At 46.6% G+C, this 24,111-nt stretch overlaps 1 protein-coding gene across 1 annotated transcript; it reads left to right on the forward strand.

Moving 5' to 3' along the window:
- The first annotated feature begins 6,147 nt into the window (after positions 1 to 6,147).
- Positions 6,148 to 19,233, forward strand: Slc30a10 (solute carrier family 30 member 10). Its single transcript, XM_051148095.1, has 4 exons — positions 6,148 to 7,047; positions 7,765 to 7,842; positions 17,314 to 17,553; positions 18,722 to 19,233. The coding sequence occupies exons 1-4, from the start codon at positions 6,432 to 6,434 to the stop codon at positions 19,207 to 19,209; spliced, it is 1,422 nt and encodes a 473-aa protein (XP_051004052.1). The 5' UTR covers positions 6,148 to 6,431; the 3' UTR covers positions 19,210 to 19,233.
- The last annotated feature ends 4,878 nt before the right edge of the window (positions 19,234 to 24,111 follow it).

A 24,111-nucleotide genomic window follows, 5' to 3' on the forward strand; every position in this document is an offset into this window, starting at 1 on the left:
GCCAGGAGTTTAATTAAGCTCTGCACTTGGCCTCCTTCCTGCTCCACCATATGGAAGGCTGCAGCTTTTATTGGACCGTCTGCCTCTTCTTTGTTGTTTTCTGGGTCAGACTTTTGTTTTTCAAACATAGATTTTGTTGTTTTCTAATCACAGGGAGAGGAATGAAGTCCGTGTCTTACTGGTTGGCCAAAAGCAGCTGCTGTCCAAACAAATCCTGTCAGCTTTCACCCCTGAGCGAGATATTCTCACTCAATAGGCATTTTCTAGCTAAACCATCATCTACCCTAGGCCTGATTCAAACGATCATTGCCCTGCCTGGATCCCAATCATTCTTTCCTGTATGCGCCCTGATAATCTTGGTTCTGTTTTGTTTTGTTTGCTGTACCTTGAATATGTTATGGAAATTTCCTTAAGTAGTTCCAAGTTCCACAGATGCCCCTGTTTAGTGGCCAGATGACTCTCCCAGTTACTATGTCTAACAAAACACCTCAAATTTATACTCAGAGATTCTGTAGTTTGGGGTTTGGAAAGAACACAGTACAAACAGCTGGCTTGTACACAATGTCTGAGGTCTCCCCTAAGGCCTGGTGGACTAAGGATGCTCTGTGGCTGGAGGTTGCAGTCACTTTACCTCTGGTACCTGAGCTGGTAGGTCCGCCGTTCAGGACTGACCAGACAGCCTAGCAAAGATGATCTCCACATGGATCCTCACCTAGAGCAGCCTCGGGGCGTGGCGAGGCATGGCCTAGAATTCCAAGCACAAGTGAGCACAAATTGAAGCATTGTTGTCTTTCCGTACCTGAGGCTGTGGTGATGGCATGAGAGAGTGTTGAACTCCTAAACCCCGTATCTGGGTGGAGGAACATGAAGCCGCTGTGTGGAAGAGATGGCCGAAAGGAGCCATCTTCAAAAACCATTCTGCAAACTTCCCCTGTGGACATTGGTCACATCATGACCTCGCACAAACTGTACTCATCCATGCTACAGATTCCTGACAGCCCCCTGGGCATAGCAATTGTCCAAGTCCAGGAGCTTATGGTCTTGAATGCCTCGGGGATTGCAGACTCCACAGCTGAAGTTCCTTGAGTGTTTCTCTCTGGCTGGAAGATGCTTGAACTAAAGGATCTATGCACACACAGTGTAGATCTACCCACGGCAGTGAGGGGACAGGCACAGGGTACTGGAGCCATGCCCCAACTGTGTTTATTTAGCTAGCATCCACACCTTTAGGGGGGTGACTCCTGATCACTTCCTGAGGCTGGTTCTCTCTTATGGGGTAGAGGAGGAGCTGCAATTCAGAATGCTCTCTGAAGTCTTTCCTTTCTTTCTCTAAAAGATTCTCTGGTCCCCAGGCTGACCTGATAAAATTCCCTTCAAAGAATTTTCAGAGATGAGCACACTTCTTTTTCTTGTTTGCATTTCTCTAGGCCCAGGAAAGCTAAGTTTTCCTCTAGCTCAATTTGTTGGATGTTTCTGGACTTACCTTTTCACTTCCATTATAGCTAAAATTGAAGCAATTAACAACAACAACAATAATAATAAGTCTTAGAAGGAGAGAAAGACTATTAAAATAGCCATTCTTCTATAAGCAGTGAGCTGCTGTGACCTGTCAAAACTACTATGTGGCTTATGCTTATATTGGTCCTGCCTTGTTCCTGCCTATCGTCTCCATCCCCACAGGCTTCTGTGGGCTCTGTATACTCCTCTTCATCTGCCTTCATCAGAGTGTGGTGGAGAATTAATCTCATCTGCCCACTCCCAGACCCCCTCCTTAATACCCAAGGACGCAGCTTGCTTCAGCTATTTTCCCTCTCTAAGAGTTCAGGTCTTTGTGAGGAGGCAAGTCTGAAAGGGAGATCCCAGAAGAGACATTGTAAGGTCCCGATTCTTGGTGGAAATAGATTGGATGGGTGCCGAGGGGCCTGTCTCTGAAGTCCTCCCTCTGGGTACCTCTTTTTCTGGGCACCACCAGTCACTGAGTCCTTGGTGTCAGCCTCGCTGTGCCTTACAATCCACCACCCCACTCCTTAAGCCCCGTGTACTGTATTCTCCAGCCTCTTCTATTTGTCCTCCATTGTCTGCTTTGCTGTGAAGTTGTTTCTTCTGGCTTCCCACTTTCAGTCACCTCTCCCTCTCCCTTTCACATCTTATTGAAAGTTAACCAGGTGTGCTCTTCCTGGGTTCACTCCTCATTGCCAGCTCCCTGTGGCCTTCATGGTATATTTCAGATTCTTTAGCATGGCACACAAAGCCCTCCATGACATGCCCATGATCTGGTCATAATTATCATCACACACACAGTCCAAGGTATCTAACCACATTTTCATTGTCTTAGCTTTTTTGTTTGTTTGTTGTTTTTGTTTTTGTTTTTTGAGACAGGGTTTCTCTATGATAGCCTTGGCTGTCCTGGACTTGCTTTGTAGACCAAGCTGGCCTTGAACTCACAGAGATCCGCCTGCCTCTGCCTCCCAAGTGCTGGGACTAAAGGTGTGTGCCACCATTGCCCAGCTCATTGTCTTAGCTATTAAAGTAACTATCAAACAGAACAGTATGCTGGGTATTATGCTACATGCCAGAAATCCCTGCCTGGAAGAGGTGAAGGCGGGAAGATCAATGTTTGAAGCCAGGCTAGGCTGCATAGGGAAACCCTGTCGCAAAAATAGATGAACCCAGGGGATTGAGATAGCTCAGTGAGCATCGGCGTCTGCTCTTCCAGAGAGCCTGGGCTCTTGGTGCCAAATTCCTTTTCCTGCTGATCTATCTTATTAGCTGACTTATTAATTGTTAAAGTCACATCTGAAAAACTGAAATATAAAAACAACATGCCAATGTAGAAAGAATTTTGAGTATAGTAACCCCCAAGTTTATGAACTATACTGCATCAAGTTTCGGGCCATCAGGAAGTGCTGGGAGGTGAAGACAGGAAAATTGAGTTTGAAGCCAGTCTAGGCTACACAGCAAGAACCATCACAAAATGAAAACAAACAAAGTTAATGCTGTTTGATTGGAACAAAATTATTTTGTAAAAAAAGATCAGTTTGGTATAAGAGAAGAAAATAAGCTTTGGACACTCTATGCCTAAGCCAGAGCTAGCAACTGCCATTTTCCAATTGTGTGGTTCTTGGCTTTGTGGGTTAAAGTCTCCAGCCTTCAAAAATTTCAGCAATAAAACATGATTTAATATGTTCAAAATACTGCATGAGGATACTGGGGGGGGGGCGTAGAATGAAATAATGCCTATAAAGTACTCTGTCAGGACTCCAAACAGTAGCTCAATAAACACAAAGCTGTTGAAATACACATTGTAAAGACAGCCTGTGTGTCTGTCAGGTCACTTAGACAGGCATATCATATAAGTTAGTCAAAACATGTTTATCGGGGCTGGGGATATGATCCAGGCAGCGATGTGCTTGCTGTGAGGATCCAAGTTTGATGCCAGTGACTATGAATTGCTGGGCACATGTGATCTCCATGCTGAAGAAGGGGGTGGGGGTGGGGCTGAGAGTGTCTCTGAAGCTCCTGGCCAGCCAGCCTGGCTAATCAGGAAGTTTTGGGTTCACTGAGAGGCTGTGCTCTCTCCCTACTCCTAGCCCCCCAAAATTGGAACTGATTGAAAAAGACAGTCAACCACATGAGTGTACATGGGCAATACTATTCAAACATAACATGTGCATAACACACACACACACACACACACACACACACACAGCCATATATATATATATCCCACTTTCCTATAGAGCATTTTGTTGGCAGTGTCTGGAACACTTACCTTTCCTTGTGGGCAGGAACTGGCTGGGGACAGGGACATGAGACACCTGTGACAACTCCTGGTCCTCGGCCTCTGGCTTTCTAGTTTCTACTGTATTGCTCTTGGGCCAGCAACCCAAATCTTATCTGCCCTTGGCTGGGAGAATGACTAACCAGGATGCACAAGTGATATGTTTCTGCTGATTTCTGGGTTTTCTCAGCTGTGAATGAGTAAGAAACACAATTAGCAAGGAAGGAACACGTTGGCTTTGCCAGGCCTCACTCCTGTCAGTTTCCTTTTTATTATTTTCTTGCAATGTCTGGACTTGAACCCAGGGCCTTGCATGTGCTAGTCCAGTGCTCTACCACTGAGCTATACTCCCAGCCCCACTCTTGCTGTCACGTATCAAATATTTTAGAGGTTCCATATTTTTAAGACAATACAAGCAATATACTGGGAATTGTACTTGGATTCATCTCTGATGTATATTAGCATTTTATCTGTTGACTAGTGGTGACTCTATTACATGTGTACCGCACGACTGCTAATCACACCATAATTACAGCATTCGTTGAGTGCTTACTGTATACTAGGCACTGTTACAAGCACTTCACACACTAATTTTGCTTGCTATTCAATCATCACTCCCCTCTGCAGTAATAAAAATAGACCCATGCAATTAAGGAATTTGTCCAAGCCTGTGTCCCTTAAATTTTTCATTTTTATCTTCTTAGTTCTATTATATAATTTATAACTTATTATTTTTTAGAGAATTTCCTCAAGTTTTCAGTGTAAGGATATTTATCCTGGATTTATTTATTTATTTATTTATTTATTTATTTATTTAAGGCTCTCTCTTTTTCTCCTCCTCCCTTCCCCCCATAGACCTGCCTACAAGTGTTGGAGTTACAGGCATGAGCCATCTGCCTGACTGAAAAGGGAGTATTAATAAGCTCCTTGCATTTGGGGGGGGGGTTATCCAGTAATAAGATAGGACCAGATCAAAGATTTAATACCACTGAAAGGGACTTTCAGAGACTATGAAAAAAATGGAGGCATACTTCATGATGAAGACAATGAGTGGGGCTAGAAAGTAGAATGTTAAATAGGCAGCCCTGGTTAAACACAGTAGGTCACAAAACAAAACCAAAAGAAGTGGGGGGATTGGGGGGTTGGGGGGGGGAGATTGGAAAGGTGATTCAACAGATGAAAGTGTTTGGCACCAAGCTTGATGGTCTGAGTGTAATCCCAGAGACAACCATGGTGGGTGAGGGAATGCCCCAAAGTTGTCCTTCGACCTCAGCTAGCAAGCCATACAGCATGCAGGCCATACACACACTTAACACCCCTTCCCCAATAAATGCATGTAATAGAAAACTAAACAAAAGGACATGATTTGGCGGGCAGAGCTCAGAGGGAAGAGGAGAGCTTCTCAGGGCATAAAAGAATGGGGATTGAGAATAATTAGAGTACATTATATGCGTGTATGGGATTGGCAAGAACAAATTTAATCCAAATTATTTTTAAAGCTGGATGTCTTGGTAATAGATTCCAGTCACAAGCTAATGTTCTAAAACAGTCGAGACTGAATAGTTACACCACCATTTACTTGGTGGAGGTGGTTAAAGCCTATGGCGAGACACGGATGGAGCCTTTGCCTTCAGACTCTTCATAAACTGAGATGGGAGTGAGGCACAGCGCTCCACATTCCATACTCCACTGAAGTGACCACCAACAAATACCCTTTCTGAAGGGGCTGCTGCGCAGGACCAGTTCTCTTTGAGTGAGAGTCTCTTAGGGCTCAGCCTGTTTTGAAAAAACCATTTGGGTCAATCGATTAAACTAAGAGTATCAGGTCATCTATGGGGCCAGTAGAAATTCTCTCCGACAGATTGTGAAAGGAGACCAAGCCTGGCTTCTTGGTTGGCCAAGGTAGATAGATATTTTGTGTCTACCACAAAGTACCCCAGCCTTGGGGTGCAGCACCAGTGCACTATGCTTAGCCTTACAGCAGTGTGCGCCCTGGCTAGCCTGCCTAAGGCTCTTCTGTAGAGCTACTGTGCTGTGAGGGAGTAACAGAAAGAATTCACTCTCTTTGTGAAGAAGAGATGGTAAGGCTCGGGTCTGGGCTTAAAGGGACGAATGAGATACCATTTAAGCAAAGGAAAAGCAGGAAACACCTTTAAGGGCAGTTGGCTCCAGCTCATATGGAATCTGCCCTGCAACACGCATATCCGCACGTAGGCAGGGGTGCGCACTCCCAATACAGCCCAGGTCCTTATCAGCGGCATTCACAGATCTGTTGTAGCCTAGGGGTAGGGGAGGGGTGGAGCAGGAGGAGCTGGGACCCTCGGGTACATCCCTCTCTAAGAGGGTGGAGGTGGGGATTTAAGATGACTGGCATCCCGATGTGCCTCTCCTCCCAGCAGCTTCCCTCTCCTGGCCAGACCTAGAAGGAGACACTGGCCTGTGGCCACCTGCCAAGTCAGGCTTGGGAAGCGAGGGAGGAGGGGCAGGGTCCCCGGGAGGTGGCCTTTGCGATACCGGGGCCACTCCTGCAGACTCTGGCCCTGCGTGCGAGAGCTGGCCGCACAAAAGGCCCCGGCGGGTCAGGGCGGGCCTGCGGCGGGAGGTAGGCTCCAGACCCCCAACCTGTTGCGGGATACAGTGGGCTGAAGAGATGGGCCGCTACTCCGGCAAAACGTGCCGGCTGCTATTCATGCTGGTGCTCACCGCGGCCTTCTTCGTGGCTGAGCTGGTGTCTGGTTACCTGGGCAACTCCATCGCGCTGCTCTCGGACTCGTTCAACATGCTGTCTGACCTGATCTCGTTGTGCGTGGGCCTGGGCTCCGGCTATATCGCGCGGCGCGGTGCCCGAGGCTCCGGCGCCACCTACGGCTATGCGCGGGCCGAGGTAGTGGGCGCGCTCAGCAATGCAGTCTTCCTCACCGCGCTCTGCTTTACCATCTTCGTGGAGGCCGTGTTGCGCCTCGCGCGGCCCGAGCGCATCGATGACCCCGAGCTGGTGCTCATCGTGGGCGCCCTGGGGCTGGCAGTCAACGTGGTGGGGCTGCTCATCTTCCAGGACTTTGGAGCTTGCTTCTCCCGCTGCGCGAGAGGTCGCCGGACCCGCCCTTCGCAGCCGCCGCACCAGGGAGACCCTTGTGGCCCTCTGGGGAGTCCCCAAGGGGCCGCGCCAGCCTCGGGCCGGGGATCCGACACAGCAGTGACTCTCCGGGGGGGCTCGGCTGGAAGAAAGCAGCAGGAGGGCGCGACTGTGTTCTCGAATGTAGCAGGTGCCTTTCAGTTGCATCCTTCCGACCCGGACCGCTTTGTCCTTCCCTCGGGCCTTTCTCCTCCCTTCTCCAGGCATTGGGCCCCTCTTACTCACACACTCCCTCATTTTCGTTTTGTTTCCTGACTGATTTTTTAAAAATCCTCTTCGAAGCCTGTTTTGTCTCTCTTCTAACTTCTGTCCCTCCTTCCTTCCTTGTCTTCCCCCTACACACACTTTCCCCTCCCTTCTTTCTTCCTTGACCCTGCAGTCCTTACCCTCCCCTCTCCTTGTGGCAGTATTGATCCTGGAAATCAATTCTTACTATTGGGCAACAGAGAGCGTTCCCTTTCCCTCCCCTCCCCTGGGGCTACCTGGACTTGTATCCTGCCCTGACAGACAGACAGACACATTAGTGTCAAGACTTTCCTCTGCCCCTTAGGTATTGAGGATTTGGGGGATAGGTGTAGCCTTGTACTTGTCCTGTTTTAAGTTTGAAAGGTGTGTGTGTGTGTGTGTGTGTGTGTGTGTGTGTGTGTGTGTGTGTGTGTGTGAAGTCCAAGGGTTAACTGGCTTCCTCTGGGTTAAAAGGCATGTGTCTGGGCTGACTGACTGCGGGAGAGGTGGGGACTCCCATATGCTAAGAGGAATTGAAAATAACAGAACTGCATTGTGAGTTCATTGGTTCTTTTTGTTTGTAGAACTTATACACAACACAAGGTTTCTTCTTTGAATGCAGGTGATTCCCTGAACACCCAAAACGAACCAGAAGACAGGATGAAAAAGGAGAAGAAGTCGGAAGCACTGAATATCAGAGGTAGGCTCGTGCCCGGGTTAGCTTGCTCGCAGGACTGCTGCTTGGCTTTTACTAAGGCAGCGGTGCTGGGAAGCAGGTCGGTTACCTGCAGACTATGACCCTCTTCTCTTGCCTAATCATTGCATTGATTCCGAGGGAGAAGTAGTTGCTAATGATTTATCTTGGCTCTAATTTAGCCATGTTACAGCTGCCTGCCCCTGGGCTGCTCAGATCAGCGCCATGTTCTTCTGAGTTACACACATGTGTCAGGGTTCTCCTGAGCATCACCTAACAGTACCATAACCACATGATTGCTGCAAATGTATCACTATATGTTCATATCATGTTCTCCTAAGTCCAACATATGAGTACTGCAGTCAACTGAGTACCAACTATGTTCGTGGCCTCCTGACTTCTGCATTATCAGTGAAATGTTCTTCAGAGCTTCATATATCAAAGCCGCGTTCTTCTAACATGTGTATCATGTTTCTCAGAGCCTCACAGACCAATGCCATGTTCTCCTGACTCCCACATATGTGTCATTCTATTCTCATATCCACATGTGGCATGTTCTCCTGAGATCTGCACATCATTGTCATAATCTTCTGCTCTTCACATTATCAGTGAAATGTTTTCTTGAGCTCTGTATACGAGTGCCGTGTTCTGATCCATGCATACCAATACCATGTTCTACTGACCTCCACATATGTGTCAGTGTCTCTTCAAATCCACATATGTACCAAGTTTTCCTGATCCCTACATACATACTCTATAACTCCGTGCCAGGCTGGTCTGATCTCCACACATCAGTGTCATGTCTCCTGTGTCCACATATGAATGACATGTTCTGCTGGTCTCCACACATCAGTGTTATATCTCCTGGTGTCCACATGTGTCATGTCTCCTGGTGTCCACATGTGAGTGTCATGCCTCCTGGTGTCCACATGTGAGTGTCATGTCTCCTGGTGTCCACATGTGAGTGTCATGCCTCCTGGTGTCCACATGTGAGTGTCATGCCTCCTGGTGTCCACATGTGAGTGTCATGTCTCCTGGTGTCCACATGTGAGTGTCATGCCTCCTGGTGTCCACATGTGAGTGTCGTCCACATGTGAGTGTCGTCCACATGTGAGTGTCGTCCACATGTGAGTGTCATGTCTCCTGGTGTCCACACATCAATATCATGTTCTCCTGATCTTCACATATGTGTCATATTCTCCTCATATCCACATATGTGTCATGTTCTTCTCATATCCACATATGTGTCATGTTCTTCTCATATCCACATATGTGTCATGTTCTCATGAACTCTACAACTCAGTGCCAAGCTAGTCTGATCTCCACTTATTAAGGTCACATTACTATAATACTTGACTTTCTAGACTTTCTATTTTCATGATTACTGACATGCAATGCATCTTATTTATTTTATGAAGTGTGTGTGTGTGTGTGTGTGTGTGTGTGTGTGTGTGTGTATGATGCTGGGGATGGAACCCAGGTCCTTGTGCATGCTAAATACATGCTATACCATTGGCCCATACCTAAAGGCCCATTACAGTTTATTTTAGCTGGTTATGATTTGTTTTGAGACAGGGTCCTCTTCTGTAGCCATGGCTGGCCTGATAATCAATATTTAGCACAGGCCGACCTTGAACTTGTGACAGTCCTTCTTTCTCCCCACTGTGCTTGGTGTTGACTGATTTTGCTAAAGGTGGAAGAAAACAAGGCGGCCCACTACCCAACCATCCAATGTCTTTATTGCTACAGTTATTCGTGGTGGGAATTTGCTGAGAAAGAGACTATAACCTGATTAAAACTCTTACTTCTAGGCTCAAAGTAGGGGTTCTGATGAGCCTATGAAAGGCACTAAGGATCCCCCTTCTTACCCCACATCTAAAGTCAGCAGTGTTGAGCACTGTCCAGTATCTCTCGCATTGGACACTCCTGTAGCGAGCATTTCTCTGTTATAGCTTTTGGTTAGGTATTTTTACTGTAGAGTGATTTTAGCTTAGTTAATTTCCAGCTTACTTGCTTTCCTTCCTTCCTTCCTTCCTTCCTCCCTCCCCCTTTCTCTCTCCCTTCCTTCCTCCCTCTCTCCATCTCTCTCTTCTTCCTTCCTTCCATCTGTCCCTCCCTCCCTCCCTCCCTCCCTCTCTCCTTCCTTTTTTTCCTTAAGAGTTTCACATCTGATCACCAGAAGGGACCTTTAGGAAAGATACAGAATATAGCAGTGACATGTGAGGCCCTAAAATTCTAAAAGAAAAAAATAAATAAATGCAATTCAGTAAGGAAGTTTACCTTTCTAAATATTGTGATAGTATTTTTTGAGATTCTCTATAAGAAAAAATCCTTTTAATTCATCTTTCTTCTCGAGGCTTAGATACACACACATGTCTCCTCCTCCTCTTCTCTCTCTGTTTCTCCCCTTCAATCAATCATCCGTGTCTATTAATTACCAACCAGCCAATCCACTTAGCATTTATCTATCTTTATCTAGTATTTATCCACCCTGTTGTCTCTCTTGAGGATGCTTGTGGCTAGTCAGAGCCTTTCTCCTGGAGCCACGACTCAGGGGAAGGACCAGAGAATTAGATGGAGAAAGATCTTGGGGAAAATGGACAGTTCCTCCCCTCTGCAGATGCGGGGACATACTCCGAGAGTGTGGTGGAGGTGGGCTGTAGTCTCAGCTCTCTTTTCACAGGTATGGCTCTTTTTGTGGTCACACATGCCTCTGGCTTCCAGAATGGATGCTGGCTTGCTTCTCCAGTGGGCATTTCCCACTGAACGGCTGCGTCTTAATGTCTGTAGGTTCCTTCCAAGTATCTGCAAAGGAATTATCTCTGATGGAGTTTCCTGAGAAAAAGTTATTTATTAATTTATTATTTCTGTGTGTATGTGTACATGTGTGTGTTGTGCATGTGTGTACACATGTGTATATCTGTGTGAGTGAACATCTGTGTTTGTGTTGTGCGCAAGTGTCTGCATGCTTGCATGTGTGTGGGCGCACTCTGTGTTTGTGTTGTGCGCAAGTGTCTGCATGCTTGCATGTGTGTGGGCGCACATGTGTGGGGGCATCTGCATATGGAAGCTGAAGAAGGATGTTCAGAATCATCCTAGATTGCTCCTTCATCCTGGCCATTGAGGCAGGGTCTCTGAGTCAAACCCAGAGGTCATCCATACACGTAGACTTGCTAGCCTGCTTGCTCTGGGGAGTCCCTGTGTGTGCCTTCCCAGCCTGGAATTACAGGTTTGCTACAACATGGCTTATGAGTATCTCAGCTTTGACTAGCATGGTGTGCTGGCTAGTTTTTAATGTCAATTTGACACAAGCTGGAGTTATTTGGGAAGAGAAGACCTTGACTGAGAAAATTCCTCCCCCTCCTCCCCTCCTGTGGGCAACCCTGTACTATATTTTCTTGGTTGACGATATGTACTGGGGCCCAGTTTACCGTGGGCTATAAGAAGCCATGAGGAGAAAGTCAGCAGTATTCCTCTGCATCAGCTCCTGCCCTTATTTCCCTTAGCGATGGACCAAGCTGCTTTTAGTCTTTGTCACAGCAGTAGAAAGCAAACTAAGACATGTGGCAAGTACCTTAACCAGGGGACCACTGCCCCAGCCCCAAAGCCATTTCTTCAAGCTCACCACTCCTCTTATTGTAATAGGGATACGAGACAGGGTTCATCTTTTATGCAAAGAGCAGGGGGGACACACCCTTCTGAAGTTCTCTGTGGTGGCTGAGTTTTCCTAATAGGATCAAGGATGCTGCATTAAGATGTGGTCAGCAGCATCACATAAACAGAGGAATGGCAGTGTGCCTTCACTTGAAAAGACATCTCCTCTGATGAGATATTTCTTCACAGTTGTTCGATTTTCCCCAGAGAGAAGCTCTCATCCTTTCCCAGTGCCTTGTGAATGTGGCAATGTTTTCACACTAAGTCAGTGGCATTGAAGGCTGGGGTTCCATACTGGGTTTCAATTTAGGTCCAATTGACAGTATTGGTATATGCCAGTTCCAGGGGACAGTGGTTGTTTTTAATTGAATGTCAGCATGTGAGGGTCAAGCACAGAGGTCTCCTGCCTTTGCAAAGTAACCCTTGTGGGCAGCACTGCAACTGATCAGGAGACTGAGGCATCTGGGGAGACCTGTGTCTCTCAGGACACCTCACAGGATCATCTTTGGAAATCAAAGCTTTTGCAGCACTTTTTCCTACACATTACTCCCCCACCCCAGCGCCTGCTCCCCACCCCAGCCCTATCCTCTCTTTCCCATATCCCAACACAGCTGCCCAGGTGAGCACGGTGGATGCACTGCTCAGCTGGACATGTGAGAGGGGTGGACCCGCTGCTCAGGCAGTCCCAGGCTTTGCCTCTCCTAGTTTGGTGACTCTGGCTAAGTGCCTTCACCACCAGCCTCCTGCAATGGCGTTCACCTCCCAGTGCTTTGGTGAGGCTCCTGTGCACGCTGGTGTGAACAGAGGACTCTGCAGTTATTCCTTTCACCTCCAGGTCAGTGCTTAGCGGGACCTGAGCCTTTGTCTCACACATACACCATGGGGACCAGTTTCTGAGGGAAGTGAGGTATGGATCATCAGCCTTATCTTATGCATGAGACTTTTCTCTCATAGGCTTTGAGGCTCACAGGCCTAGCATCAGGGTCTGAGGCTGCTTTGTCTTCCCCTAAAGGCATCTTCTACTCTCAGCCTCCCTGGACCCCTGCCTGTGTGGCACATATTCTCCCCGGGGCTGCCTCCTGCTCTCGGTCTGCTCCTCAGAGACCCTCAGGACCTCCTCCTCCCTGACATAGTCACTACCATACTTAGCTCAGGATTTGGCTTTGTGACTGCACTCAGTGGGTGACCGTGACGTTAGGCAGGTACTGTACATTTCAAAAGAGCCAGAAGAAAAGACTCCGAGTTTGTTTTGTTTTAAACACGAGAAAGAAGGGCTCAAGGGTGTAGATCTTTGACTTAATATTGCATTATATGCACCTGTATCAGAATAGCACAGGGAGTGTGTTCATGTTCAATATATATATGAATATATATGCTGGGATTAAAGGCATGTGCCACCACACCCAGCCTTCAGTTTTTATCAGTTAAGATGAGACAAAACAAAACTATCTTAGCAAAGAGCGGGGGTCCTCAGGGTAATGCCCCATCTCCCCTTCTGCACTTTCTCTTTGACTAAGAGACACACTGGGATTTTACATTTCAAGGTGTTAGCATCTGGAGTGCCTCTCTGATAGAGTTAGTGTTTGCCTAGAAAGCTCCTGAGTTCTGTCCTCTCCAGCACTGAAGACACATGTTATATATATTTGGAGAGATAAGGGGTGGGTTTGGTGTGTTAGTGGTTTCAGCAGTTATGTTGTATTAGGGGTGCTGGGGCTTGAACCTATGGCTTCATGCCCCCTACATGGGCACTGTACACTCATAATCTTCACCCCACCCACAGCGTTTTTTCAGCTGAAGTTCATGCTGGCCTAGGCCCTAAATTCTGCTTAGCAGAGTTTAATATCACTAGGACCTAATGGAACAGAATAGAAAAGAAAAAAAAAAAAAATCTTAAGGGCGGGGTTCAGTTTTCCTTCAACTTGTATCTCTGTGTGTGCTGGGATGGAAAGCAAAGCCTTTAGTGTAGACTGTGGGGAAGAGAAGTGTGGGAGCCACTGTTGTGGAGATTCTTAGTGGCCAAACAGAGGAAACCTGGCATGGGAACGGGAGCTTTGGACAGAATCAAGCGGCTCTCTATTCAGACTCTCTGGCCCCCAACTTTCTCTATCATTCTGTCTCTGTTCTAAGATGCTCGCCCTCTGTAGCCCAGGTTAGTCTGAAGCTAGCGGAGGTCATCCTTAGACTGGGATTATAGGCCCAAGCCACTTCTCTGGTTTTCCCCTCTAGCTGTGTGTCTTTGAGACACCACTGCCTGCCTCTAGGAAGTGCAGGGTGTGACCCCCCATTAGACTCAAGTGAGGCTAGGAGCCCTGAGACAGGGATACCAAGGGTGCAGATGAGATAGTAGGTTTTCCTGTTTGGTCAGCAGCACTGGGTACTGTCCCCAAGAAAGCAAAGGCTTCCTTAGCTCCTGTCAGGGGAACAGGTGGGTAGGACAAGTCCTGAGAAGGTTCTTCATTTGTCTCCAGTGCCTGGAAACAGGCTGGGGAGAACCAGAGAAAGTGCTGAAAAGAGGGACTGTCTCATGCATATATATTGATTCAGTCAGTGTCCTGTTGCTGTGACTAAGCACTCTGTAAAAGGCTGGAAGTGTGAGCCGCTCATTTCAACCGCCTTCTAGGTCAGACCCTTCAGTGTTGTCCAGGGGTGAGCAGTTAGCAATTGGAATCACTGTCAATTCTACTGAGTCAAGTTTTTGGATACCTGGGGTGACTAAGCAGATCCTCATTAACCATGTGTTTTCTTCTAGAAGGATCCCCCCCCCTTTCTTTTTTTTTTTTTTTTCTTTTTTTTTTGTTTTTGTTTTTGTTTCTCTGTGTAGCCTTGGCTGTCCTGGAACTCATTTTATAGACCTTGAACTCACAGTGATCCTCCTGCCTCTGTCTCCCTGAGTGCTGGGAGTACAGTTGTGTACCCCCTGCCTCCTGAGTTGGCGCTAGAGCAATCCTTTAACACCTTCTATTTGCATTCAGATCACCGGGGCAATCTTGTTCTAGTGCCCACTTGGATTTGATGGCTGTGTGATCTTGGGCAAGTCACTTAGCCACTCAGTGCCTCGATTCCCTCATCTGTAGGGTGGAGACGGAGTCTCAGGTGCGCCTTGGGGTGTGGGGCTCCCCCCTCCCCCCTCCCTTCTGCCTCTCCCTTTTCCTTTGGCTTCTGTTAGCACTGTTGGACATATGGCTCATTCCTGCACTGTGCGTTCTGCTGTTTCTGTCTCTTCTGAAAGATGGTTTTCTTCAAGTTTGGCTCCCTCCTTCCCATGAGGACTGGGTTGGTGGAGGTGGGGGTGGGGTTGGGGTGGGTGTACTGGAGGGTGTTTGAATCCCACCATGAGCCCTAGAAGTTCATGTTCCCTGATGAGAGCCCCCATGCAAATGCTCAGGCTCCGTAGTGCTCTCTGTGGCATTGCTGGTTGGTTTTGCTCTCCACATTTCTAAGCATATATAACAGAAATCGAGCGTTCTTATTTTTTATTTTAGACTGGGTCTTATTACGTAACCCTGGCTGGCCTATAACTCACAGAGATCTTCTTCTGCCTCCATCTGCCTCTGCCTCCAAACTGCTGGAGTTAAAGGCATGCTCCATCACACACACACATTTTGGGTCAAATACTCTGTGCCCACTGTTTGGCCTGGCACACCTCCTTCCTGCCTCTACCACTCTCCTGGAATGTCACTCACTGCTTCTGTGGAGTAGGAAATGCTGGGTGGCTTTTGGATACTCAGTCTTAAAGGCCCAGGCAGTTTCATAGTTTTTCAAATGTTTGTTGTTTGTTTGTGTTTTTTTCTGAGATGGACTAAGGAGGCCAAGAAGTCTCTTTGTTGCCCAAGTTGGCCCTGAATTTTCCATCCTCCTGCCTCAGCCTTCTGAGTAGTTTGATGGTAGGTGGGTACCACCATGGCCAGTTACAGGTGATCTTTTAAAAATTACATTTGTCAGGGGCTGGAGAGATGGCTCAGTGGTTAAGAGCACTGCCTGCTCTTCCAAAGGACCCGGGTTCAATTCCCAGCACCCACATGGCAGCTCACAACTGTCTGTAACTCTAAGATCTGACACCCTCACACCAATGCACACAAATTAAAAATTAAATAAAAATATTTAAAAAAAATTATATTTATCGCATGTGTACATGTGTCAGAGGACAACTTGCAGGAGTCAGGTCTCTTCCTCTTTGTACCGTGCGGGTCTCAGGGATCAAGCTGCAGTCGTCGGGCTTTGCAGCAAGGGCCTTTCCCTCCGAGCCAGCGCCACAGGCTGTCCGCTTATGGACACGATGACTGGAAGCTCCTGATTAGTGTGATTTTGTAGGGTGTGCAGGGTCATGTGATGACCATGTGATGAGACTGTTTCTAACAGATGCTGCTGCTACTGTTGCTGCCGGGGCTGTTGCAGGATTCTGGTGTTCCTTTCCAGAATGCAAATACTTTGTGTCTACATTTTTAATTCCTCTGACCAGATTCCACTGAATTTACTACTTTCTAATTTTAGTGTATAGCTACAGCCCAGCCTCTAGATCTTTGCTGAGGGTTGAATCTTTTCTGAAATTAATTGACTAACGACTTTTAGAATCTACAGCTTTAATCTTAAATGTAGAGTTTTAATTTTTATGTGATTGTGACAAATGGCTTTTTGTGCAGAGGAAACTTCAGCAGAATCCTGCTCTTCAGGCCTTCTTATACTAGAGCCACGGAGATAATGACGATCCAATGAGAAGGAGAAGGGGCGTGGCCTGGGGTAGTGGGAAGTCAGAGAACCAAGAGACCAACTCTGGGTGGGTCCCAGTTCTGTCTGAAGCTGCAGTCTGGTGGCAGAATGCTTGCCTGGCATGCATGAGCTGCGGGCTCTGACCCCTGGCACTGCAACCATAAAAAGAGCAATAAAAGATGACGGGACCTCCATCATGCTGAGCTCATCAGGGACTCTGAAGGGGAGCCCCGCCCCACACCTGATCACGTGTATAATAAAGACACAAACTTTGAAGCCAGGCATGGTGGTGCATGTCTGCAACCCCAGCACTGGGATGCTGAAGCTGGCTAAGATTTGGAGTCTGAGTGCAGCCTGGGCTACACAATGAGACTTTATCTCAACTACAAATGAAACAAAAGATCAAAATAACTCGATGTACAGGTGCTTGTCTGAAAGAATAACACATTTGTTCAGCTGTTTATGACGCCCTTTGATGGGGAGTAGGCGATAGTGATGTGGCAGTATCGGACGGTGACATAGTAGGTGACAGCTAGCCCAGGTCTTCCAAGGCCATTCTTCCTGGGTTCTGGGTAGCCGGTCTGAGATTTTTGTTAGATTTTTTTTTCTTTTTAAAATATTTTTAAAATTTGAAATTAAAATATAATCATAACATTTGCCCTTAAAAATAATTTTCATTACTGTGTGTGTGTGTGTGTGTGTGTGTGTGTGTACGTACAGGACAGATGCCATCTTGCAGGAGTCAGTCATATTACTCTACCTCTGACCCGAGAATCGACCCCAGGCTGCCAGGCTTGGTGGTAGGTGCCCCCACTTGCTTGAGCCATCAAGTTTGCTCTGGCCTGAGATTTGCTTTCTGAGTGGTTGCTATTGCTATTTTGTTTGTTTTAAGATGGTCTCTGTGTAGCTTAGGCTGTCCTCCTGTCTCAGCCTCTCAAATGCCAAGATTATGGGCATACGTCCCATACTGGTCTTGTTTTGAAAAATTCTGACCTGTTAGGTGTTGTAACAAAGAACAGCAGTGAATGGTATGGGCTTGGAAGTCTGGATCACCGCTCATCATGTGGTTCCCACACTCGGCTCTCGGCTTTATTGGTCTGTCTTCCTTCCTGGCAGGTGTCCTTTTGCATGTGATGGGAGATGCCTTGGGGTCCGTAATTGTGGTCATCACGGCCATCATATTCTATGTACAACCCTTGAGACCTGAAGACCCATGTAACTGGCAATGCTACATTGACCCCAGTTTGACTGTTGTCATGGTCATCATTATTTTGTCATCTGCCTTTCCACTGATCAAAGAAACTGCTGTCATCCTACTGCAGATGGTCCCCAAGGGAGTCAACATGGAAGATCTGAGTAAGTGGATTATGTGTGGATGGGGACCACTAACGATTTTCCATTGTGCCGTCTAAGGGTCAGGATCACAGCACTATTTGATTGGTGTGCTCTGACGCACACAGAGCATTGTGTGATGGAGGCATGCATTGGGTGGTGTGCAGTGTGCCATGGAGACTCATACCTCCAAGAACCAAAGGTCTTAATCACTTGCCCCTTCTTGAGAATGTAAAGCTTGGGCAAACCCCACTTTTGGGCTATTTGACCTCATGAAAAAGGTATATTTTAACTCTACTAAGGTCACTCTGCAAGACCTTGATTTTTTTTTTTAAGACCTTGATTTTTGTACTCCTCTTTCCCCCTTAAAAAGACAAGCCATTCATTTGTGGTCTAGGTGATGCCTTCTAGTTAGTGACATTCACAAGCTGGGAAGTTAGTGGCACATTACACTCACTGTAAAGAGGCAGTGTTAAAAGGCCGCTCCTGTGTCTGGGGAGAAGCCATCTCATTTGCTTTGCTCAGAGAGAAGCCAGACTCTCACGTCAGTTATGTGCCTCAGAGGCACTTTGAATGTATCCCTAGAAGTAGCACTTCTGGTAAGTGCTTTTGATCCATGTTGCTAAACTATCCCATCTGTCTGATCCATCTACTAATCTAACTTGATTTATCAATCATCCATCTATCTACCTCTCATCAGTTTATCTATCATCGTCATCTCTCTACCTATCTACCATCTGCTTGCCTCTCTTCTTGGTCTTATCTATTTTATCTATCTATCTATCTATCTATCTATCTATCTATCTATCTATCTATCTACCTATCTGAGAAAGGGTCTCCCTACGCTGTCCTGACTGGCATGGAACTTGCTATATAGATCAGGCAGACTGGAACAGACAGTCCACGGGTAACCCAGGCTGCTTTAGAACTTTCTTGAACTGGTCTTGCACTTGCAACCTTTCTGCTTTAGGCTCTTGAGCTACTTGTAATAGGCTAACACTTTGTGGTTTAGAAAATCAGAGGAAAGGCTGCTTATGGGAAAATGGATGGTTGGGGGACCATTCTTTCTCCTGATGACCTTGGTAAACATGCAGCCTTGGTGGTCATGACTAGGCACACAGGTCCCTCTCTTGGTTCCAAGTTTCCATTCCTGCACTCACTGTTGGCTGTTGTTTACTCCTGTCTGTTGTAGTGGGCAAGCTCTCTACTGTACCTGGAATCAGCAGTGTGCACGAAGTGCACGTCTGGGAACTGATAACTGGGAAGGTCATCGCCACCCTGCACATCAAATGCCAGAAGGACGTTGGGTACCAGGATGCCAGCAGAAAAATCCGAGAGATCTTCCACCATGCTGGAGTCCACAATGTGACCATCCAGTTTGAAACACTGGACTTAAGGGAAACCCCGGAGCAGAAGGACTTCTTGCCGACTTGCAGTGCCGCCTGTATCTCCCAGAGCTGCGCTAAGAAGCTGTGCTGTCCCCCGGGGTCACTGCCGCTGGCTCTCGTCAATGGTTGTGCAGAGCACAATGGTGGGCCCCCTCTAGAGACTTACCGAAGCACAGGGGATGCTCCGGAAGTGGCCATTGATATGGCTTTGGATGGATGTCAGAGGGAGCAGGGACAGACTCTTAGCAAGACTTGGGAGGGACAACATCATGAAAACAGCACTCATTTTTAGTGGGGTCTCACACATGTCTGGAAGGCACTGTGGTGTCACCGGCTCTGCTTGTGGGAGGAGTTTTGTGGGTGTTCGCCCTGTCTGTAGGGATCAGCTGTTTGGGATTCTAGTGAAACAAGCCTGCTGGTCTTCATGTGATGGATAACCCCTTTCCGTTACTCTGGGCATCACACGCTTCTCTGTGATATGAATTTCCTAAAGCAGACTGTCCTAGTGTATATATCAGGAGTGCTGAAGGCTGGCACTCAGCCACTGTGACACAGGACTCAAAGGCAGCCTTGTCTGTCTTGCGGTGCTGGGGAACTGAACACGGGGCTCGTGCGAGCCAAGGAACAGCTGTGCTACCGAGATGAACCCTGTGGTCCTTGTTTTTAAACCCATCAGAACTTCTAGCCAACTCTCAAAGGAGCTCAAAGCCCAAGTGGGTAGAAAAAAAAAATTAAAGCAAATCAAGTATGGCTTCCTCTCTTCCCCTCATCATAAAAGATGGACGTCAGCTGTTTGTAGCTCTGCAGAGTTCTATATTGCAAAGTCCGTTCTTAAACCAATGAGACACGGACACCCAATAAACGCATGCAAAATGCATAGCTATTAAGGTGGAAAACCAGAATGCTGCTTAAGGCAGGAAATGCTCTCAAAGTGTTAGAGGGGGTAGACTTTGTAGGGTGCAGGGGAAAATTGGAAACTCTTTGTTTTATGAGGGGTCAGGTGGATGTTTACTTCCGGCTGGGAGCTTACCTGCAGCTGTGGTGTATCGCTTCTCCTTTCTTACTGTTTCCCATCTCTGAGAGTCTCCAGATAGGATTGTTGCTGCATATAGTTCTGATAGGGATTTTCTTGTCCGGATTTCCTCGAGGTCTTCTCTTTATGATCACATTGATCTGTGTAGCATTGATGAGGGGGGAAATGAATATTCTGGGGACAGGAGAATACTCATTCCTGGCACACACAAAAAATAAGCTAGTCTGCCTTTGCTTTAATTAGGCATATTTTAAAGTACTTGTTGTAGATGCCAAGAAATAACTGGATGGAAAAGTTGATATCCAAACGAGAAATGAAAAGTAATTTGGTTGCTGATTTTAGTGTGTTTGGAGGCTCTTAGAGTTTTATGTTGGTGACCCATGTTAACGAGTTTAAAGAAATCATGTCCTGATTCAGACACAGAACTGAACTGTATTGGTAGGAGAAAGTACAGAAATGTCTGTGATGTGTTTTACCCCTTGTTTGAATATCCCTGTTTAAATCAAAGCCTCATGGGTATGACATGGGGGCACCTGACTGATGGAGCTGGCATCTTGTTTGACAAATTCCAAGGCTGCCTGAAAGTGATCTTGTCCTAGACTATAGGTTTTGATCCTATTGAGAAAGGATTCGTCAGAAGTGTTGGACGGTCACAGAGAAGGCCACCACATTTGTTAGTGCTAGCATCACTTCAAAGAAAATGCTTTTATTGGGCATGGTGCCACATGCCTGTAGTCGCAGCTACTCTGGAGGCTGAGGGAGAAGAGTCACTTGAGCCTAGGCGGTCAACACTAGCCCAGGCAAAATAGTGAGACTCAGGGGTTTTTTGTTTGTTTGTCTGTTTGTCTGCTTTTAAAAATATTAGTCTTAAATTTGGAGGCTGATGGGTAGCTGCGATTGGGAGTATGGGAAATTCTTTGTTCCTTAGAAGTTGGTTAGATCTGAATCAGCCACCTATTAGTAAATAGAAAGTATCTAAAACCTTCTAATTCCTAGATTATTGTGATGGATTCTGTGTTGTTTATAAGCTGGAGGAGGAGCAGAGACAAAGCCTCTACTTTGGGCATCAAGCCTCTGATGTAGACTCACAGAGAGCAGAGGACTCACCAGGAAACACAGTGCGGCGTTGACCCCTGAGCAGGCTCCTCCACAGAAGCACTGTTTCATGTCTTAGTTGAAGCCAAAGTAGAAATTTGTCTCTAAATTCCAAATCTCAATTCATATCACTCTGTCTTATTCTCAAAGGAAAAAAAAATAATTTTACAGTTTTCTTACTACTAGCTAAAGGAGTGTATTTTAGTTTGCATGTAAATAACATTCTTTCATTTCTGAAGTCTTTTTTTTTTTCTGAGAAGAAAATACATTTAATTCCAATATAATTAAATCTAACCTCAGAAATCTAACCTCTTGATTGACACTTGTAAAGTGAAGTATAGACAGCAGCCAGTATGAAATGTGGCTTTTTGAAGACAGCCAAAGTTGATTGTCTTGTTTTGAATTCTCTGAAGGGAGAGCCTATTTTCCCTCCCTACGTCAGCTGTGCACTGGTGGACAAGACAACACAGTTTCTTTGAGCTTTGTGACCCTCACCTGATGTCCTGCATGCCTGGGTTTATTCTAGAACTCCCACCCCTTAGCTCTCCCTCCTACCCTCCCTCCTGCCCTCCCTCCTGCCCTCCCTTCCCTCCTGCTTGCCTTCTGTGTTTTCCCCCTGAACCCCGGGTGATCAGCTCCAGAGCCTTCAGGGTTGTTAGGCTTATGTTCTGCTATTAAGCTACGTCTCTGACCCTGGGACTCATTTTCCTAACACGCATTCCACCCTCCATGGGGTAGGTCAGGCTTAGGGGTCCTGCATGTGGACTTGTCCTCCATCCTTCTAGGGCTTTCCACGCCCTCCTGTCTTTGTTGTTCTGTGGACACTTCACTTTCTTCTAGCACTAGTTACAGGAAGCGATTGCTCTGCTTCATTTCCCAACTTCTAATCTTAGCTTTTAAAATGAGGATGTTTCTTGACATACTTAGGGACTCCAAGTTTCAATGGAGTGAGTGTTAATCAGGAATGTCTCCATTTTGACATGTTGGCACTCTGAGCTGGGTGTGTCCAGGCCATATTACGAATGACAGCCTATTTAGTAACATTCTTGGTTTCTAGTCACAAATCCCAAATCATCTCCCCAACCTTCTAGAAATTGCCGTGTGTTCCGTGGGGAGAAGTTTTGCATCCCTCTCTACTTCTAACCTACCAGCCGTAACCACATTGAGACATTATTGATGGAACTCTCCCCAAGCCCAAGCCCAAGTCCATCCATTCTGCAGGATTCATACCCTTCCTCTCCCAGTCTGGTCTGGACCGCTCCATTTTGCAGCCCCAGGCTTACAGGCACTCAGCACCACCCTTGGATCAGGATTTACTGTTTACAAGCAGTGTCTTTAAAAAGTCTTTCGTTTGTCGTGCTGAGGCCCAAAGCCAGACCCTTGCTGCCCAGGCATCCACTTGACCACTGAACTGGCCCTGCAGCCAAGCAGTAGTAACCCAAGGCAGGAGGTCAAGTTATCCTAGCCCACAGGGTGGGTCTGAGTCAAGCCTTTATACATGAGATTTCAGGTTGGCTACATTTTTAAATTTGGGTTTTGAATTCAGTTAGTAATCATTGATGGTGTGCTTCTGTACAGCTCTGTCCTTGCCTGATCTCCTGTCACCTTTTTGTGCTTTTGAGTTTATATGCAGTCAAGTGACCACAAACGGGAACAAGGTTATCACACCAGGAAGTTTTTTAAACAGAACCTGTGTCAGACCCAAATCCTCAATGTATAAAATGTTCTTAGAATTTCAAACAGATATATTACTTTCCAACACTTCCAGTTTTTCTAACCACCCCCACCCCGGGCTTTTCATACTTACATGGAATTGTCTTAGCTAAGTGGGGCTGGTGCCTTCTAGTGGGGCTGATGCCTTTAGTCCAGAGACACTGGACCTCTGAATTGCAGTGAGTGCTATCCAAGATGATTGTCAATGGAGAGCCATCCTTTCCTGGAGGCCCGAGGTTCTGTTACATTATTGTGGAGTTTTGTTGCTTAAAAATGCTCTTCTGTTCTCAAGAGCAAGATTACCAAAGGGTAACCATTACATTTGGGGGCTGGATTGTTGTTAAAACTTTAAGGTAAAGAGTTTCAATAACTTCTTGTTAAATGCATAAGAATCCCCCACAGTGGATGTACATATACCTACCTGTTGCAGGTGAAAATGTTCAATGGTGCTGCAAATGAAATGTTTTGGAAACTAGAAATGCCAGTCAGCTGTTTGTGGAAATTAAACAGACAACTCAAAGCAGATGAATTTCTGGAGTCTTTGTCCTATGTGGCTAATTCGTTACTTAGTAAAAGTGGGTCCTAGCTGGTTGATTGTGATTGCAGCTCCCCATCATCTCTTACAGCCCATCTATTAGTTTTCTGCAACTGTAACTAGTACCTGAGATAATCAATGTATGGGGAGACTGTGTATCATTTTGGCTCAGAGTTTTGGAGGTTCTAGTTCATGAACAGTTGACCATGCTGCTTGATGGGATCCTGTGAATGAAACAGGACATCATGATGGATCCTGTGAAGGAAACAGTGCATCATGATGGAGCCTGTGAAGGGAACAGTACACTATGATGGAGCCTATGAAGGAAACAGTGCATCATGATGGAGCCTGTGAAGGGAACAGCGCACCATGATGGAGCCTGTGGAGGAAACAGTGCATCATGATGGAGCCTGTGAAGGGAACAGTGCATCATGATGGAGCCTGGGAAGGGAACAGTGCATCATGATGGAGCCTGTGAAGGGAACAGTGCATCATGATGGAGCCTGTGAAGGGAACAGTGCATCATGATGGAGCCTGTGAAGGAAACAGGACATCATAATGGAGCCTGTGAAGGAAACAGGACATCATGATGGAGCCTGTGAAGGGAACAGTGCATCATGATGGAGCCTGTGAAGAGAATAGTGCATCATGATGGAGCCTGTGAATGAAACAGTGCATCATGATGGAGCCTGTGAATGAAACAGTGCATCATGATGGAGCCTGTGAAGGAACAATACATCATGATGGAGTCTGTGAAGGAAACAGGACATCATAATGGAGCCTATGAAGGATAAACAGGGCATCATGATGGAGCCTGT

The sequence above is a fragment of the Acomys russatus genome, chromosome 6, assembly GCF_903995435.1.
Source record: "Acomys russatus chromosome 6, mAcoRus1.1, whole genome shotgun sequence".
In the NCBI taxonomy this organism is placed as follows: Eukaryota; Metazoa; Chordata; class Mammalia; order Rodentia; family Muridae; genus Acomys; species Acomys russatus.

Coding starts and splice junctions, on each gene's coding strand:
- Slc30a10 (XM_051148095.1), top strand. CDS start 6,432: ATGGGCCGCTACTCCGGCAAAACGTGCCGGCTGCTATTCATGCTGGTG. Junction 7,048..7,764: donor TGTGTTCTCGAATGTAGCAG/GTGCCTTTCAGT, acceptor CTTTGAATGCAG/GTGATTCCCTGAACACCCAA. Junction 17,554..18,721: donor AGTCAACATGGAAGATCTGA/GTAAGTGGATTA, acceptor TGTCTGTTGTAG/TGGGCAAGCTCTCTACTGTA.